The sequence below is a fragment of the Lonchura striata genome, chromosome 3, assembly GCF_050655825.1.
Source record: "Lonchura striata isolate lonStrDom1 chromosome 3, ASM5065582v1, whole genome shotgun sequence".
Taxonomy (NCBI): Eukaryota; Metazoa; Chordata; class Aves; order Passeriformes; family Estrildidae; genus Lonchura; species Lonchura striata.
The window spans coordinates 60023462-60044530 of record NC_140705.1 but is presented as its reverse complement, the minus strand read 5'-3'; the positions used below and the strand labels follow the sequence as shown (position 1 = coordinate 60044530).

Below are 21069 nucleotides of genomic sequence, written 5' to 3'. Positions count from 1 at the left end.
CAGGCTTTGGCTAGGACAGCAAGAAAACAACTGAAATCTAAAAAAATTGCTTCTGCACCCAGAAGAACCTGAATGGCAGAACCTAATTCTGAAATTTCATCAGGCAAGGTAATAGCTTTCCCTTTCATCCTCCCATGTAATGTTGTACTTGGAACAGACACATCTCTCCATTTCTGGAAAGAGCCCAGCAAGAGAGAAGACTCAGCACCATCCCTGGCAGGACTTTGTCCTTTCCCAGCCCCCTATCAGAGCCCTGACTGCAGCATGCATGAGCTAATTCAGTAACACTGAAAGGACATCCTGTCAGAGTAAATGCTATTTTATTCTGAGATTGGGTGCAGTGAGCAGTACAGAGCTCCTCCACATATTATTTTGCTCTATGATGGCTCAGAATGGAAAGTTTCTTTAGGGAGAAATAATCAGGTATTACTTCAGCCTTTAATTCTCACTCCACAGTAGGCCTCCTTTGAGTAAAGACTGCCGACTGTGACAAATTGTGCTGCATCAGTGCTATAATATGAAGTGGAGTCCATTAAGAACTGAGCTGAGATCACCAAACTCATTTTGATTAACCTCCAGGTCACTAAACACTTATAAATATGTTACACAGCAGCTGCTAAACATATTTATATATGCTTAAGGTCACAGCATCATCTGTTGGTTGTTGGAGTTAAGTCAAAAATCTTATGTTTCCTTCTGTGCTGCTTTTAGTTAAGGCATATCCAACATACTACAGTACTAGACTCTCTCCTACATCTCCCGATTCCCTCCTCCATTTTTCCAGGATGCTAAATAAAAGTCAAACCTTTAAAAACAGTTTCTGTACACGTAGTGACATCTAATGGCAAAAATTCAACTGGCCAGCTGCGAATTTTATAGCACTACAAACCCAGCTAAGTATACAATTTTACAGTATTTACCACATAAACACCAAGGGCTGGGTTGCTTAGGGATGATGCAATTAGGAATAATAGGAAGAAATTAAGAAAATATATACTTTAGTATAATGAAAATATGTCTTCATGGTGAGATACAGTTACCCTCCAAGGGAATGAAGGAACCCTCAGCACCTGACATTTCTGCATGCAGGCAACATATACAAATACATTTAAATGTATTGGTCAGAGAAACCCTGCACTGTGTATGAACTAGAGTATCTGCTCTTGCAACACCTTGATCCCAGATAATGTCTTTCTGCCCATTTAAAAGAACAAGCAGCCAGGCCAATACAAATTTGGGATTATGCTATCCATTTAAACACAATACCTATGGCTACATTTTTTCTTCTGCTCTACAGCTACAAGTAGATCTTCAAGAGTTCAGCAATTTTAAGAGATTTAAAGTGGAAGAGAGGAATCTGCTTGGTTTCTATGGTTTATTTACTCTGTTGACAATTTAGCAATGCCTCATGCCAGAGCCAGTTATGCTTGAGGAAAGAGCTGCCACCTCAGGGGACTTGGAGAAGCTGGAGGAATGTGCTGACAAGAATCTTGTAAAAGTCAACAGGGACAAGTGCAAGGTCCTGCACCTGGGAAGGATGAGCCCCCTGCAGTGGTGCTAGCTAGGATTTGACTAGAGGGAGCAGATTTGCTGACAAGTCCCTGGGCATCTTGGCAGATGGAGCTGGGCACAAGCCAGCAGTCTGCCCTGGCAGCAAAGAGGGCAAACAACATCCTGGGCTGTGTGACAAGGTGCAGAGTTGGGAGATGGAAGAAACTGATCATCCCCTCCTTCCTCGGGACTCACTGGACTCCATCTAGAGTATCATGTTCAGTTTTGGATCACCAGAAAAGATGATGATGAACTAGAGTGAGCAGAGAACCCCTTACATGGCCAGGGCTTGAGCACTCACCCTGGAAGGGCTGAAGGATGAGGCCTCATTCAGCCTGGGGCAGAGGCAGCTGTCAAGAGGAACCTACAGCAGCCCCATAGCACCTAAAAGGAGGTCAGCAAGAAGACAAAACTGGCCTTTTCACAGAGGAGTGGGGCGTGGAACCAAGACACACTGGGTAAGAGTGAAAACATATTAAGTTCAGACTGGATGCAAGGAAACCATTTTCCCAGTAAAAATAGTGAGACTAGATTTGGTGGCCCAAAGGACAATCTCTGCCTTTGGAGATTTTGAAGACCCAACAGGATAACACCCTAAGCTCCAAGATAAGGAGAAGGTTGGACTAAACTTCCTCCTGAGGTTCCTTTCCAGCTTGAATGATCCTATGTTCTTAGCTTGTCAGCTCCACTGTGCTGTTGACAGTCTGGTGTACTATCGGGCCCAAAATACAACTGCTCAAATTCAAACCATTCCCTTTTAAGAAGTTCTTCTGATCTTTTGTTTTCCTTCATTTGCAATCTACCCAAAGCTTAATCTGCACTTAATCTCTTTTCTCTGCAAAACAAGTAGCATCAGATCTAATTGCGTCTTCTGAGCTAATGCAGAAGTCCGTGTATTTAAAAAGAGGAGTCGACACGCAAGATCTGGTCATCGTTAAAAAGCACAACAAAGAAATTGTTAGAAAGAACAGCACTGACAATGCACAGGAGCACATGAGTGATCACAGCTGCTGAGGAGTCTCTAACACTGAAATGCCTTCCTTTAACTGGACCTGAAATCCTCAGTAGGCTTATGTGTTGTCTCCAACTGTGACACAGAAGTCACTCTACAGCCCTTGCACTTCACGCTTCCTGATATGTGATTTAGTACCTCCTCAGTTTTGTCACCTGATGCAAGACTTATACTGTCATCTTCCTTCTCTCTTCTTACTGAAAAAAGATTCCCTATGAAGTTGAGTTCAGATGTGTATATGGTTTAGCTATGGACAGTGACAGAAGTGGATTATGTTTCTCAACAAGGCAAAAAATGAAGACTTTTCATATGTCAAAGCTCAGGTTGCTCTTGTGTACATAGAGATCAAATTCTAAAACTTTCTGTGGATCTTCTAAGAGGCACCTGATGCCTTGTACAGGTGCCTCTCAATCTACAACTCCAGAGCAAAACTGTTCATAAAGACAGAAAAAGTGAACCAGCTTCTGTAACGAGCCCTGTGGCAGCCTGAGCACAGGAGGTGAGTCCAACATGGAAATCTATAGGGAACAGAAGAAAGCTTCAGAGGTGGAGAGTATAGAGATGGTGGAGGTAGAAGATTCTGGGGCATAGAAAATGGAAATGAAGGAGACAGTAGAAGGAAATTAAGAAGGAAAAAGGATTGGGAGCATCCTCACTAGGTGCCAAAGGTTTTTAGGGCAAGGAGGATGACAGGTGCACAGGAGAAAGCAGATGAAACAGATGCAGGAGAAGGAGCAGGGAGAAACAGAATGCTGCTACTCCCAGTGTAAACACAGGTTACACTCTAGCACAAGTGGAGCCTCTTAGCCAGATATGCCTGAAGAAAGGAAGGGATTCACAGGAAGCTTCCAAAGCAGGGTGCTACAAGACATATGGCTTCCCTCATCTCCTCAGCTCGTGCACCCTGCCCTGAGGCAGGGCCAGGCTCTGAGGTGGCCACCTTGGCCAAATGCTGGGGGAAGCCCCAGTCTAAATGTGGCACAACGGGGCGATGCTGAAGGGACAATGCTACAGGGACAAGAGCAGAGATGGGACACAGCCCAGGCAGGGAAGAGGTGGCATTGAGCCACACTGCACAAATCCTGGCAGTCACAAACTCCTATCAGTTGTTAGTTAGGTGCTTCGGTACTGCGCTTCCTGACACTTGACACAGTGTGCACCTAATGTAGGGATTTCTCCCAGTTCTGCTGCCCTAGGTGCTGGACCTGAAAAACTATCCTGCTACTGTGACCTGGCCACCTGAGCAGTTAGCTGGTGAAAAAAAAAAGGCCCCAAGTTTGCCATTTCTACTCCAGATCTTTAACCTACATCAGTTTTGCAGCGAATGCACTGCAGCACCTCAGGGGAGTAATTTGTGTAAACATTTTAAAAGGAACATTTTTTCTTTTAATGCTGACACACTGCTAAGGTGGCTACTTGATTACAAACTGTGAAAATGACTGCGTTAGGCTGCACTCACAAATCACAGTGTACTGACCAAATTGCCCTGTGCTTATCTGTGCCAGGTCTGCAGCATGACAATATTTCCTCTCTCTTTTAAATGTCAAAGTATGATTTGGGGGGTTGTTATTTAAACACACTGACCTGCACAATAACCAGAAGTACTTTATTTAAATCTGTCTTGAGCTGGGACTAGCCTTAAGCGCTTATAATCTGTCACACTTTGACACCAAATGGGTTATTATAATGAGAGTAATTCAGGAGTGAGACCTGTGAATGCTTTCTCCCTGGAGAACTTACACATAAACATGAGCAGCCAGATACATATGCTCTTTTGTTATGGATTTTCTTTCTTGCTACATTATGGGCTTTCTTGGAGAAGTGAAACCATTTCTATTGTCAGGGGATATGGGAAGAAGGGAGAAGGGAGCAAGGGAAAATAAACCCCAATATTGCTTGTTTTGTTCTGTCTGGAGGTTCACAGTACTCTTAGCAAAGGCCAAGACAAACGAAGCCTGAATAGTGTCTTGTGCAGCTATAAAATGGCATTGAAAGCAGTTCCCATGTGAATAAAACAAATTAATTTAACATCATTATATCTGAAAGCAAAGTATCTTGTTCTTGTTAGCTGCTACTGTAAGTATGCTAACCTGAACTTATATGTCCTACTCTCTTCAGTGGGGAAGTTCACCAATTGTAATAACAAAGTTTCAGAAAAGCAACCATGAAAGCTGCTGCTATGAGAGGTATTAGGTCTGCCAGAAGACTGTTTGCCATTTCTGAGAATAGAAAGAAAGAGAAAATTTTACACTTGTGCATGTCTACTTGTGTGAAAATGGGAGGACTAAGTTCTGAAAAACACCGACACTGACAAAGCACGGGGAAACATAAATGAAAAAGCGTCTGGATTTGTACTGAGAGGTGTGTGTTTGTATGTGTCTGCTGACAGGAGGTACAAAGAGCTAACACAAAACTCTTCTTCTCAACAACCAGGCCTAAATGGTAATGCTAAAAGGGGGAAATAATTTTAACACTGTGATTATATGATAGTGCAAATTGCCTTGTAATCCACTGCAGTCAGTACACTGCCTGATTTTTCATTTGGCTGATCTAAATATTGTTGTGCAAGATACTTTTGAAAAGAGTAACAGAAATAGTCTTTCTAAATATTTTATCTTTCTTCTGATTTACAAAACTACTTGTGCCTTTAGCATCATCTCCATTGGCTGAATTTTGCTAAAAACTAATTGAGGAGTGGGAGGAACTTAAAAATTAGTTGTTCCTACCACACTGATTCAATGCTGAGCTACTCAGAAAAAATCACAAAAACCTATTGTTACTTTACATGTTGTTTTCAACACATTAACGATTTTTCCAGTGAAAACATCTGCTCAATGGGTTACCTACTTGGTAGTCATTTAAAGCCCAACAGAACAGAAGTGTCACACCACATCAAACTCTGGAAGAGCAACATAAGAGGCACATGTAATTCATAAGTAATAATGCTAATAAGAACACAACTACCCAACATTTGCACAGCTGAATGCATACTGGGATCAGAAAAAAATCTCTCTACCCCATTTTACAGATAATAAAAACTGAGGAAGAGATCCAAGATTAATAATGGTCTAAGATATGGCCAGAAGAATAATAAAGTTAGTTGAATACACTGAGGAAAATACAGCACAAGCCTGTTAAAAAGAAAATAAATCCCTAACTTGATTTGGTCCTAATGACAGAAGGGTGTGTGACTGAAAAGCATTTAATGATAGTGAAATATGTAGGGTTTTGTTTGTTTGTTTAAGTTGCAGCCATTTGATTTTCTTTTTATAAAATTCCCTTTGTGTTAATTAAAGTAGTTTTGGTCTGAATTTCATGGTGATCACAGCATTTGATTACCAGTCTTCAAACCCACAGAGAACCCCTGAAATGCCTTTATTGCACAGCATTCTTACAAGTACAGCAATACATCCAGATCTGAATTTGTGTAAGAACAAACTAAGCTCTTGGTACTCCATGTAACCTGTACTGGATAAATACAATTATAATGCTGTGTGACAAAATCCACAGAACAACTGAAAACTGGGCCAAGTCAAATGGCTTGGAAACCCATCACAGCTCTGCTCTTGGTGACCTCTGTCTACCTTCACCACATATAGATTTATACAGCAGCTCTAACAGCAACTGCTTGCACAACCATCTACCTCACACGTGGTATCTGAGCACTGAAGAGATACATTTCTTAGCCCAAGTGGAGCGTGTGATGCACAAAAGAGGGCTGCTTTAATCTGTCCAGCAAGCAGGAGCATGCATGAACTGGGTTTATAGGGAAAAAAAGAAATTTGCCCTGTATGGCATGATGCTGTCAATCTGAAACAGAATGTCAAGAAGGGCGATTTAGCCTGGTGTGACTTGATGTCAAAATGCGAATGACTCATATGACTCTCACTATGCACCTTTTATTTTTGTGCATGTTTATAAATAGCTGTATTAAAAAGTCGGAAGGCCCTATGAACTCTCTCCCAGAAAGATTACTTGAAAGTGGTAAGAGTCTGTTCCCAGCACTTGAACAGTCAGAAGGTCACCAAGGTGTGGTGCTAAAAAGCTACAGAAAACTAAGGACACACTTTGGTTTTCAATAACTCAGATTCCTCTGGTGGGACACTGTCTTGGGAGAGGCTTAACCCCTGAGCTCCCTCATCTTCCATCTGGGGATGCTGTCTCCCACTACCTTCTTGCCATGTTCAGCCACTGCTTTTGAGCACCTTGGAATGCACTGTGCTAGCAGCTAGCAACCAACCGAAAATCTAATAAAAACCTATCATTTCATGCCAGCTCTTCAATGTATTTTTTCATAGTAAAATGTCATCTGGATGACAGCAGCATGCTGAATGCAACTGTGCATGTGCATCAGCATGGTAAGGAAGTTCTCCAGGGGGATTTTCCAGCAGACACGTTTTCACTCACCTATCTTTGCCCAATGGCCTGGAGCAGTTATATGTTTATTGATATTATTACCAGCACTGCTACTATCAGTCTCGGCTGTTTGGCACACTGGACAGTTTCACAAGAGCAATGTAGTGCACATGCCAGTATGATTTCAGCTGCCTCTTTTCTTCATCTTTGTTTCACATGCCTGAAACCTACTGTGGCTACTGCAACAGATATTTAACGTGTTAGTAAGATTGCCAGCCATCGTTAACAAAATCTCCTGCTGCTAGGTTATTATTTAATATGATTCTTACAAGACTACTTATATGTCCAGCTAGAATTGGTACTCCCATCTGAACTCATCAACAAACTGAAGGGCTCTTCCCATTCATATTTCCTCAGGCACCATTGCCAAAAAAAAAAAAAAAAAAAATTATTTTTCTCTCAAATACCACCCTTGTAAAAGAACCTAAAACCTTAAACTGCCTTGAAAGCCTGAAACCCTCCTACTATTTTTTATGTCCCTCTCTTTCCGTCACAAAAATCTCAGGCTCTTCTATCACAGTATTGGACTTGCACAGTGAAACGCGCCAAATCACACAGCACAGTCACAGAATTAGCTTTCTTCATGAGTCCCATTAAACAGATGGCTATTCTACTTTGTTTTGGCTTTTTTTTTTTCCTAACCAGTTCTGTGATTTAAAGTAGTAGATCTTCTGACAGACTGTGAAAACCGTTTCCTTATCTGAAATAATTTTTGTCACCCAAGAAAGAGTACTCAATCTAAGGTCCTCCCTTATTCTTTAACTTTATACAACATCAATTAATGAAGTACTACATTCTTAATGTCCTAAAGATCATATTTTAAGGTACAGAATTTCTATGTAACATCCAACCCAGAGGCAGAATGTTAATAAGCTACGCAAAGTCCTATACTGCAATTTTGTTCCAAAATAACAAGTCTTTCTACAGAGGGCAACAAATCTCCTAAACAACCAAATCAAGCCAAAAATAACCTTGACAAAATAATAATCAAATTAGAAGTGTCTCTGAGGTAAGTGAAAATTCTCATTCATGACTAAAAATCATGCTTCCTTCCCAACATACTCCTTTCACAATTTAAGAATGGTTACTCTCTGAAGAAGGAAAAGAGTAGGACTCTTGAGGTCTGTGGTTAATCTCTAATGGCATGAACAGCATACAGCAGTCGACGTGATTGATGAGTCCAAAGAAGAAAAAAATGCCTCCCCAAATCACTGGTTGCCTGCAAGAGCTCTGCAGCATGGTGACAACCAGGGCTCCAAAATGATGGATTTACCTTTTAGTAAAACAAAATTCCAGATAAAAATGTATTTCTCTTGGTCTCCCACAAGAAATGGCTTTGGTTAGCTCAGCATGTAAAGTTTCTTCCAATCCTTACACAATTTTATCAGCAATTTTGAGCTGATCCATAAAATGCATCTCCATTTAAATAAAATAATCACAGAAGATTTCTAGCTCTCCCCTTACAATAATAAATACATATAAGCTGAGCTGAACTTCTTCCCTCCTAATACATTATCGAAAAAACCCATACATGATTCTGCTTTGTAAAGCAAAACATAAGGAGAGGAAAAAAAGAAATAATAAAAAAATCACTTTGATACAAATGCATATTTCTCATGAGGAGGGAAGAAGCATGAGTCCTTTAGAAGAGAAATATGTCAATGCTGGTTAATAGCTTCCTTCGAAATTACAGTTACAGTAAGCATTAGTATTTGGACTTTTAACCCCTCTGAACACAGAAGCCTAGCATGGGGAGAAGATATTCCAGCTATTACTGCATCTCCTCCAGCCTCAGCTGGAGCCAGCACGAGAGTATTTGGGGTTCACAGAGACAATACAGCCAGTTAAGCCAAGAAGAAAAACCACTTCACCTCGCTGAAACTATACACGGACTTTATTTTGGAAGCCAAATTTAGTTTCATGGACTGAAAGTACCACCGGGATATTAGAACAGCACTAATTGAAAGCAAAGTGGGGGTCATTTCAGGGTGGCCATCAAGATCTCTAAAGGAAATTTGTGATTGTTTGGAGGAGCAGAGCAGAGGGGAAATGACCAGACAGCTTGAGCCTGGAGAACTGTGAATGGCCTGAATTTGAACAGGAGCAACTCCTTCCGTGTGACTGAATGTTAAATAAAAAGACCCGGCAGAAAGAGCCTTTCTTGCCAGGGGCTTATTTCAAAGGCAACAGATAACGCAGGCACTGGCTCCAATTATGGCTACCAGTCCTATCTTAGCCTAGTTTACTTTGGGGATTTCACAGCTGGCAGCCTTTCATCTAGAAGTAGCCTGGTTTGAATAAGCAAAGAAACTTGAATGAGTACTTAACCTTCCTGCACTCCACCGAACTTCCCAGCAGAGAAGAACAGCACCTCCAAGCTTAAGGGGAAAAGGGAAAACAATGGAAAATATATACTCTCTCCAGGGATTAAAGATGGTAGGTTTTACTGGAGCGCTTCAAGACTTCCTGCTACAAAACTGCAGCTTTCAAAATTACAATTAGAATTTTAAATCCAAGTTTTGAGATCAAAAGGGCCAGACTGGAAAATATTGCACAAAACTGACAGCCACTAGGATGTAAAACACCTAAAACAGTTCTTGGTTTTATTTATATCATTATTCTTTTTAAAAAATTTATTCCCCATTTCCGCCTCCTTCTTTTGCCTTTTGACATTTTAATGCACCATGTCCATTACTATATTTCCTCACCAGTACCTTCTAGTCCATCAGCAGTGCTGCATTACCCTGCTGTTGGAGAAAATAATATGGAAAAAGTGCTTTGCTGGCACCAGCAACATAGGATTATGAATTATACATACACAGCAGGAGAGAAATGCTGATGGAAGGTTAGTGTGCCTGTATGTGTGCAAGTGCATGTATACACACACACACAGACTAAGACAAAGACATCTAGACTGCACTTTTAAAACTAATTTACACTAACTGTGTTTCTCTGTACAACAAAACTACTCTAGTATCAGTGCAGTTTTGTTTGATCAGTTTTATGACTGATTAAAAATGTACTAAATTCTTCTCACCACACTACAATGAGGCTGTGGTAACCAATCAGTTGCTAAGCAATTTAGAATAAGAACCATATTCTAGAATGCCTAAAATTATGTCAAAGCAATGCAACATCACACATGATTGTAGAGACTGAACACCACTTCTCAGGTGGCATGGGGACATGCAGAAGGTAATGTAAATATCCACCTCAATTTAGCAACCCAATGGCCAGGATTTAAAATGATCAGAGGCTGCAAATAGCAAAACTGATTCCAAATTTCTGTTTAATAAACTACTAGGTCTGAATCATCTCCTCTAAAATCAATAGCACTTAATTCTAAATTCACTCAATCTGTTAAAAAAAATTGCTTTAATTTACAAAATTGCAACATGCAATCCTGAGAATCATATTAAGGTATACTGAGGTCAAAGGGGATGTCTTCAAAGATAGGATTGCTCCTCATGTAGGCACATCAAAACTCATTTTGTTGTAATTAGTTCAGGTATTGATAACTGTAGTTGCACCAGCAAAAGGCTCATTTTAGCACCCAGTTGGATGCACATTTTACAGCCAGGTAGCACTGAATTACATTTTCTAAGGCCACACTACTGAAAGCATCCAAGTCAGCCATTTTACAACTGTTTTTACCTTTCCATATACTACAGTCACACTTTCAACTGCTAAGAAGACATGCTCAGAATGACACTCACTGCTAGCATGAAAGATGCTGGAAGTGATGGAGAAAAGCATCTAGCTCTAAAGATGTCAGTTGACTTTGGGTGCCAAATTGATAATCAGTTTTAAAGTGAGAACTTGCTATAGCAAGCTAAAGCTCACAGACAGTGCACACATAGTCCTGCAAAGGTTCAAGCTGGGCATCTACAAACTGAGGAGTTCAACACTGGCTGGTACTAGAAGATATTGGCTAAATTTGCTGCCTTTCATATCAACATGGATCTCATTTCTTCCAGTAAGAATGAGATACAAACATTATCTCATTTTCTTAAAACTGTTTTTACTAAAGGCTTATTGTAATGCAGTTTTTGTACATACTGGAACATGTATCTGTCACTATAAATCTATGTGTTGTTCTAAGAATCACAGTGTGATAAAACATCTTTTGGATCCAACTGGTCCTTTAAGGGTCTCCTCTGGGTTCTAGTCTCCTGCAGCAGAACCAGCCCTTGGGGTTTCAGTCAATGCCAACTTTCTTCCATGGATATATTAGGTCTTCAACATAGAGTCCTCACCAGTCAATGGTTATGCAGAGACCAAGACAAGACAAATATAAGGAAAACACTGTTTTGTAATTCCTTCACACTCTCCTCCTGAAAATAAAGTGAATTACTACACAGGGTACTGGAGATTTATTTAACATTGCCTGCTGTGAACTTTTACTCAGGGGAAGCTTGAACACACTGGGTAGCCTGAAACAATGAAGAGATTCAATGAAGTGACCTTAAAAACCTTTCTTTTCTCTAGCCTGACATGGTAGTTACCATTTGGAAAACCCTGGCATGCATGCACAAGAGAGACCAGCATAAGATGTTAGGTTACAGGGAAGGTATTATGTAGCCATATAAATTAATCAAAGCTTAACATAAAGAAGACCTCAATATGAGGTCAAAGGCTAATTCAAATGGTGTAAACCTACTATCTTCCACAGCCACCACTTTCATTTGTATGATTTTAATATTTTCTAATGAAAAGGGTGGTGGTCTGCTCTGAGGATGATACCTAGGTACAACTGGCTGACACTCAGATCCTGATTATCCTGCCCTGGTTAATGAACATTGATTTTGTGCGCCAATGGAAGAGATTTTTTTCCTGATACATGCCATTTAAATTCTTTTTATGCTGCTGCTTAGTGTGGCTTGGCAAGGCAGAGGCAAACCAGCATTCTATGTCTAAATGAGACTCCTGAGCTGGGAAAGGACAGATCCTGTGGATTAACAGCTGAAGATAAATTTCTCTCCCCTATTGATACTTGGCTTCTGAGTCAACAAGTTGACCTTGAAGTGGATCACAACCAACTTGAACAGAAACACTGCTGTGTAACCATGACTATGACACAACCATTTCATTTTATTCTTAATTCTACACAGAGTGTTTTATAGTAATAAAAATCCAACACTTTCTGAGCTCCACAGCTGAATCTTATAAACTCAACACATTCAAAGAAAAAGGCTGAGCATTGCTCATGCATGGTGGCATACAGGAGTGGATGTCTTCCCAATTAGTTAAAGTTGTGTGGTCGGAGTATTATCCCATTTCACTAAGTTTTGTTTTTTGAATTGGATAACAAAGTACATAACTTCTGTTCTAATCTTTTTTCTTTCTGCCTTCTCTGTACACATATATGAACAATGTTATTAAGGGGAAAACCAAACTAGCAGCTACGGAACACTGGTAATTAACACTTGTTAACTGCCATGACAGAAGCAGTAATTTGGGTATTAAAGATTTCCTATGGAGGCAACAACTGGAATAACAGGATGGCAGGGAAGTCTGTAAGAGTTAAATCTCAGGTGAAGACGGACTTGTTTGTGAGGGAGCAACAAGCTGAGAGGCAACATAGATACTTTCTCCCAGCTCTGTAACTTGTAATATGGTTACAGAATTCAGTGTGGAGGACTCTGAGAAAACAGTAGTTGCACTTCAGGCAAATATTTTGCAAGGGATACTTAGTGCTCCTAAAAATTCTTCTACAGACTAATTTTTTCAAATACATGCACACTCAACTACAGTGTGCTAAAACTTCCTTGCAAATCCTGTTAAGAAACCCTGTAATTGCTCTTGCAGTACATCATCTCTTAGAAAAGGATTGTACTTCGGGAGGTTGCAGTTCTCTGCATAGGCAGTAGTGACAATACCACCAAGTCCAGAAAATGTGGATGCACACACTGCTGCAGACAAGAACACCACAAATTAAGAAAGTAAAATGGTGCCTGGGTCAGGGAAGGAGACATCTCATTCCTTCTCAGTGAGGAAGTTCTTCATGTCCCTTTTAGGCACAAAGAAATAGAGCTGTGCCAAAAGCCATGCAGGTGTGTTGAGTGAGAGACATGCAGATTTTCATTGTACTGTCACAGTGGCATTAGTAAAAAGAAAACAAAAAACTCAAATCCCCTCTAGAAAACAAGTATTTCTGTATCTTTTATGTGATTTTTATATTCCTTCAGCAGCCAATGGGATATTCACAAACATTTTCAAAAATTCCAAGGTCCCATAGTAAGTCCAGTTTACACTGCTGCCAACCCGCACTGGTCAGGCTGGTGCGCTGAGGGAGCCTGAGTGTTTCCACAGTTTGGGTGCTGTGAAGAAAACATGCTGTGTCTGCCAGCCCCAGATTGGATAAGCAGGTGACCTAATGTGTAGTGGCCTGAAGCAGAACCTCTCTGGATTTGATCTGTATCACAAATCCAAGTCATTGTCAAATACCTTCTTTCCATATGCGAGTCTCGAGGACTTGCAGGAATAGCCAAAAGCCATTATACTTTCTCCCCTACAGCTGACTTGAGATCAAAGAGGAAAACAGTGTGCTTGCAACCCCCCTGGCATGAGAGTGGTGTGACAAGTTCCTCCCAATTTGAAGTTTATAAATTACCCTTTTGCCAGTATTTGTGATAGAGATTCAATGACTGCTCAGCTCTTCCATAGGTGCCGGATCACTGGAATGGGCAGTATGTGATAGGAATGATCTGAAATGGGGCAGTTTTGTCCAGTCAAAGCTAGAAAGAGAAAGCAGTTCTACAAAATTTACTTAGGAGGAAAATGTGAGATAGAAGTGATAATCATTTAACCCAGTTTTTGATCAAACATCACACACTATGCCCAACATGTAAGCTGAATCACAAGCAAATGCTTTCCACTTAACACAAAGTCTTTTCTTCCTGTCAATACCAACAAACGTGAGCTTTTCCTTTCATTCTATGATTATAGAGAAGTCCTGTTCCTGCAGCTGCAGTGATGGCCTATTTATTCCTTCGTGCCTGACCTATCAGCTTATAGCCTAAACCAGACAGACAGAAGCAGACTTTCATAAATCCTACTAGACAGGTCTGTTAAAACAACCAACAGAAGAAGGGGACTGCTGGTTCATAGATATCTCTTGAAGTATGGTCTGTTTTAAAGGAGTCTGTTTCTATTTTACTGAGCAAGAACATGAAGTACACTAAATTAACTGTTACTGTTTTAAAAGTTTGCTGCTGCTTATCATTAGTAGCCACCTGCCTTTCAAGCTCTCAACACAAGAAAGTAACAAATACAGGGACACACTGGCTTCCTATTTTGTGTTTAACATTGCATCTTGGAATAAGAGCATCTCTAGTGTCCACAAACATTGGTCTTGAATGATAATATCTGGATGAATGTATATGCATAAGTGCAGTGAGCAATACATACACATATGAAACATGATGAACATGTTCACCAGAAGAGTGCAACTAGATTTTGTGTAACTCTCAAAGCATTATGGACCTTCTTGCAACAGAGAAAGGTAATAAATATGACAGAAGTTATTTGAGTCCAGGAAAATGTGGATATTACTTAATCTGAAAAACTTCATTAAAAAAAAATTAATTGCAAATATTCACTCATTTTAAAAATGACATGGACAGCAAAGTGGTTTTTACCAAAATCTATATGTCATTAGTATTAATGACAGTATGTAGCTATGCTGCCTTGGAGGGGAGACAAGAGAGATGATGGCCCCAGCCTCGGCAGGTAATGTTTGCAGGTTCTCTGCACAAGTGGCAGGTATTGACTCCAGATAACTACAGACTGTTTTTTACATCTCCCTCTGTCTCTCCCCCCCAGCTGCTCCCCTCAGCCTGCCCTCATCTCCCCCTCTGCAGGCTTGCTTAGGAGCAAGAACATCCCTCAGAAAAGAACTGCCATCAGCACTGCTGCTCAAAACATGGGCAGCAGATACAAGTGCCGATGGGCAGCTTCACAGGCTTCCTTACTCTCTGGCAGGGGTAAGCTGCTGAGGATGTGCTGGCCCTCTCTTTACCAGAGATAAAAAAGGTATAAAAACCTAAAAAAGTTTGAAGTTGCAGAGAGTTTGTTGAATGTCGCTGCAATCATGTGAGTTTTCCTAACACTGTAATGTCAAGAATCAGACTAGAAGTGGCCATCATCACCATTGTTGGAACTGCTTTTTGAGAGGATAATTCAAACAGGTAACAGCATGCTTTCTCCTTAAGAAAAGGAGATGATTAAGAATAAGTATTCTTCGGACACACCATCTCCTCCCAGAGATAAGGGCATAGCTAGAACATGTATAAATGCACATTCACACACCTCTACAGCACTGTTACTTCTGAAATGACAAGGAAAAAATGTTCCTACTTATTTAAACTCCTTTCACCTGAATGCATACCTGCTCTGAGCGGAGTTCGCAGCAGCCTGCATCACTGCAGCAGCCGCCTCCTGTGCCTTACGGTTCACAGTTGGCATGGGTGGGCCCATCCCAGGGCCTCCCTGTTGAGACATGCCAGGAGAATTGGGGGTCATACTGCTCATGTTTCCAGGAAATGGTCTGCTCTGCATCCCAGCTGATGGCATCCGTCCCAGGGGCATGGAACCACAAGGCTGGCTTGGCCCCTGTCCATGCATCTGACTGTTGGCATTTATACCCATGCCGGGTCCTGGGCCACTGTAACTTGTGTTGGGCACACCGCTGTACGTCGGTGGTCTGGAGTAGTTTCCTGAACAAAATGATAAAAAGCACAGAGAAGAACATTAAAACTTTTGAGCAAATGTTTCTGTTTAGGAAGTTAGCAGCTGCAGAATTTACACATGTGAACTAAAGTGACCCAAAGTCAGGACAACGCTTTTACATGAGAGAAGCAGTGGAACAAACTGCCCAAGGAGGTTATGCAGACTCCCAGCATGGAGGTTTTCAAAAGTCAGTTGGATACAGCCAAGAGTAACCTGGTCTGATCCTTTATCTGACCCTGATTTGAATACAAGGTCAGCTAAGAACACCTCTTGAGCACCCCTCCAACCTGAATTATCCTGTGAACCTGATTTTCACATACCCTCAAACATTTTCTGTCTAATGTATGTTACAAGGCAACAGGAAATAAAGAAAAGTACAGCCTCCAAAGAGTTAACAGCACAGCACAACGTGTGACATTTAAGAAGCCCATGACATGAGTTCTGGGGAAATTTCATTTTTGTAATTTAATGTTCTCATTCCTTTGTCTTTCTGCAGTTTCAGCAACAGGCTTCTTGCTCCTAACTGTCCTGCCTATTTAAAACAGAGATGATGCTGGTGTGGACTGGGGAGGATGACTGCTGAAGTCCAAGAAAGATTCCTGCTCTCTCTCACCCCATCCTGCTTTTCTAGTAAGTTCAGTTTGGTTTTGTCAGCATAAGGGGTGGTAGCTTACAGTGCAACTCCTCTGAGAAAACTAGTCTTACACAAGTAAGCAGCAGGAGTACAAAGATGCTCATATAAGCAGGTGCCTTATGAAGGACAGCATGAAAACCTGGCTGAACCCAATCTGTGTTGTCACTAAAGTGCTCCACTTACAGCAGCTTAACTCCCTTGACTGCTGATTTTCCTGTCACGTTGAAATCTCAAGAAAAATCAAGTATACAGCATGCAGTGTTACAGAAACAAACCCAGGCAGCATGAGAAAGAGGAAAAAAAAAAGAAAGCTAAAGATATGGTAGAAAACTATTTTAGGAAACGTATCACATTGCACTACTTCAGTCATCAGTTTTGACTTGTCTTCATTTCCATCTCATCCAGATTAGTGGAAACATGACCCATTCCCTCCCTGTGGGATGCCACGAAGCAGAGTTTCCTGACTACTCTCAGATATTCCCACGCTTATTCGAAGGCAGAAGCCCTTGGACTCTTCCTGTGATTGTGCCGATCAGCCATGCCTCTCCATCCAGAGGGCTTGATGGCAAACAACGCCCATTTGTATTTAAAATAAACATATTCATCCATCAGTTGAATGCACCCATAATTAATTCATATGCTTCTGCTGCTGTGCTTTTGCTAATCTTCTCTTCAGTCTGTAACTGACTCACTCTACTACAAGATCTCCTCAGCGAAAACATATGAGACATACACTTCCCAAGGAAAAGAAGCAACCATCCTCTTCTGCTTTAAAATCCAAGTTTCTGCCTGGGGGTCCTCACAGAAGGATCCCCAGGATGTGGTTCAGCAGATATGAAAGGCTCCAGATTCAGCTTTATGCTGCCTTAAGACTGCCCTGTCACTTCTCCTCCTCTTCTAGGCTTGGCTGCTGGCAGCTGACTATTCTCTGTACAGTGAGCCATTGCCCCCAGCCAGAGTTTTAGTTGCTGAGACTGGCTCAAGTCATGCATCTGATCCAGCAAAAGTGACTCCAAACTGAAGGGTTGACTAGTTTCACACTGCTCTGCAATGTGTTATAGGCAACAGCACACAACTGGGATGTTGCTCTGGGTTTCCAGTTGCTTTATAGAAAAAAAATGTAATACAGCAGGATGGTGCATATGTGCATTCAAAGATTATTCACAGCAGTTAGCACATCTTATGTACATGCTATTAGTAACACTGCTTCCCAAAGTGAAGCAAATTCTCTCCCTAGACTAGCAGACCTGATAACCATGATCACTGGAAGCTACTGTCAGTCCAATTTACATAAAGCCAATTTGTTTTGTCATTTAGGGTCTACAAAGTACATTCAGCAGCATGCGTGGAGGAGCAAACAGCAATGCTAAAACACTACTGCTGTTTTCACGCTATTTTGAATTGGGGCAAAAAATGTAATCTTATGTGCTTTGGCTTTTCCAGCATACACATAACACAGAAAAAACAGTGGAATCTTCTCCATAAAAATATGTGGCTCAGTTAAAATAGCTCCTAATCATTCATCTTCAGGGATACAAAATGCATAGGGAAGTTGTATCTTTTTAGTAAGGAAAACAAGTTTCAATGGTTTTTTCCATCTTTTTCTTTCCCTAAGCATTTCCTCAATATATCAAGTACTAGCTATTCTTATACCTTTCCCAGACCACAACAAAAAAAAAAAAAAAAAAAAAAAAAAAAAAAAAAAAAAAGGCAAAATAAAAGCCAAACAAAATAGAAGAGGAATTGCCAGGAATGAGGAGTGCAATCTTATTTCCATGTTTCTCTAATAGATTAGTAATTTGTTGGCAGTGGCTTTGACAGAAAACAGATGGATGCAGCATTAAACACAATGAATGCAGCAGATGCTAGGCCAGCCCACATCAGCTGGACGTGTCAGGCAGCCAAGTTCAAAAGCCCACACTTTTCAAGTGGGTACAAGCCTGGCAACAGCGGCTGCACAGTACAACTGAACAACTCCTCCCTTCCATATCTGAGGGATTTTTGATTCCAACTCCCCCTTGGCAGAGTAGACCTGTACCAAGAGAGACAACATCTCTAATGCATGAGAAAAAACAATGCTGTAACAGGAATCAAGGGAAAAAAAAAAAGAATGTAATGAAGATAAAGTATAAAAAAGCTGACTAACAACCTGCCAAAGACAGATGTTCATACTTACTGCTGAAACTCTGGTCCACTTTGTTCAGGTTTGCTGAACAAAGTGCTCTGAGATCTTGCCATTTCCAGGCAAACTAAAAAGAGGGAGATTTGAGAACTACCTGTTAGCTTTGCTCTCTGCTTTAGAGACATAGATCAGATTCACCATATTAAAAAGAGCATATTGGAATAGTTCTAGAATTTTTTACATGTGCACTTAACCATCAAGCTATTCTTCTACAGACAATTTAAATATGTTGTTCTGAATTCCTCTGAACTATTTTACCTAGGGGACTTCAGTAAGATACAGTTGATATTTAAGTCTTAGCTCCACAGACTCTTGCATACATGGGTCTGGATTCAGAGGTCAGACTCTCATGATAGACAGGGCATCTCATCCTTAAGATGCTACCATTTTAATTAAAAGCTAGGATTAAAACCAATGGGAACTAGACAGCAAAGTGCTTTTGTGAAATGAATCCAACATTAAAAGCACAAATACTCAATTCATACTACTTTATCACAACAAAAGGGGGTTTAACTTACAGTGAAGCTCTGGGGTTGCAGCTCAAACAAATTCAGTACCGATTCCCCTCTTTGTCATACCCCAACAGAACAGCTTTACTGCTGAATTGAGTAGGAAAGGTTAGGAAGACAGGATGCATTTCTGAGACATTTTACTGATTCACAGGAAGCTTTTCTCTGCCCTGGTCTTAAAAGATCCAACTGACTACAACGTCTGACTGCTCTCCAGAGTGCATTTAAGGGACATTTTGCTGTGGCAGCAGTCTGATGCTCAGGTCATAGACCAGAGCCTCATTAGCCCCTGAGCCAGATGTTGCCCAAATACAAACCAAAGAGATTCTTTCAGTAACAACTTCTATCCTCACTCTGCTTTTTTAAAAATTTAATTATTTGGGACAGGAAAATGCTGGGATTTAATAAAAAATTAAAATTAATCTTCTGTATTGCATGTTCCTGTGTTGTATCCCAGACACACAGAAGTGTGGAGCCAAAGCCATTAATTATTTTTGTAGGAAATGGTTTCACAGAATTCGACTAGGACCCAGTACAGAACTGCTTCCTGGGAAAAATATATTCTGCTCTTATTATACTTCTAATTGTCATGTAAACACATGAAAATCAAATAAATCAACCATAGGCATGAAATGGATCATTCTGCTCTCATGAACTGAGGGCTAATACTTCCAGTCCAAACTTAATGATGTAATCTTTACTATGGTGAGCAATTCCACTGCACAGAGGACACTAGCCTTGAGCAATTGTTTTCAGGACAGCACACAGTGAAATCCAGTATTCAAAGCTGGATCAAAAGCTTAGTGTCCAGAATGCTTTGATGCATATATGAAAATACAAGTAGTCCTGTCAAACCCAGCCTAAGCTTAACAATATTCTGGAAGAAGGTTTATGTGAACAAAACATGGAAAGTAAATCAGATCCATGAGAATTACTTTAGTTTAATAATTTAAGAACTTGGTTTCAACCCACGTAATTTTTAATATATTTGCTATTTTGGCAGAAAAAGGCAGATGGGATAACATTATTATATATTCATCATTGTTGGCATATGCTTATGCTTTATAATAGGGTATGTTAAGAGTTGCAATTATGAATTACTTTTATTTAAAATGAAAAAATGCTATTAAAAAACCCTTAAGTCCAGGTAAACACATAACTTGGAAATATCACTATCTTCATCCCTGGTGGTTAGATCACCCTGGTGAAAATGTAGTATTCTTCTGGTCTAATTGTCACCTATAGAGCTGACAGTCTGCAAGGCCCTTATTTTATGATGACCAGTGCACAGAATCATTGGTACTTCCCAAGCACTGGCAGAAGAACATGGTTTTCATCCATCACACTATTCACCAAACCCTTCTGAAATGGCCTGTTAATGACAATGATGCTCATTTTCTTCCTGTCCCTCAAGTTCACTTTTTAATAGCAGTTTCTTCTTGACCATGACCCATAAAATCATTACATAGGCACTTTCATCTACAGAGGGAGGAAAAGAACTGCTGAACTCAAGCAAAAAGAGAAAGTAGCATTTGGCGTGTTACTTAAATGCATTGATTTAGTACAAAAACCTTTCCATTCAATCAGTGTGGATGGCTAATGTTTTACTGCACTTGACACCCACTATTCCCATGGTTCGGAATCTCAGCAGCAGCAGTACAGCTGGAAGTCAGGATAGCATACCATAAATCCACTGGATTTTTTACCAGTTAAGCTAGTTTCTCACTGTGCAGATAAAAATAAGCACTTGGACAGCATTTTATGGCCACAAAATGCTTTCCAAATAAAAGGAAAGCACCAGTCAACTGGAGTTAGGTAATTAATCTTCACACATGGCTATAAGGCATTACTAGTCCCATTTTATAGTTAAGGAAAGCAAAGCAGAGAAATGAATCTACTTGCCTAAGCTGAAAGATGATGTAAAAGGCAGAGCCAAAATTAGAAACTGGGAAATCTTGGCTTGTAGCCCTGTGTTCAGAACACTGAACCAAACGCTACCCAGAGATGAAACAGAAAGGAGCATTGCATAGGGCAG

The 21069-nt window shown here is 40.5% G+C and overlaps 1 protein-coding gene across 9 annotated transcripts in view; it reads right to left on the bottom strand.

The window, feature by feature from the left end:
- Window positions 1-21069, bottom strand: part of ARID1B (AT-rich interaction domain 1B) — a 325659-nt gene that overhangs the window by 44651 nt on the left and 259939 nt on the right. For all 9 annotated transcript variants that reach the window (XM_085575256.1, XM_021532087.4, XM_085575257.1 and 6 more), the window contains one exon: window positions 15369-15696. In XM_085575256.1, the coding sequence (XP_085431382.1) occupies window positions 15369-15696 (328 nt within the window). The remainder of the gene's footprint in view (window positions 1-15368; window positions 15697-21069) is intronic.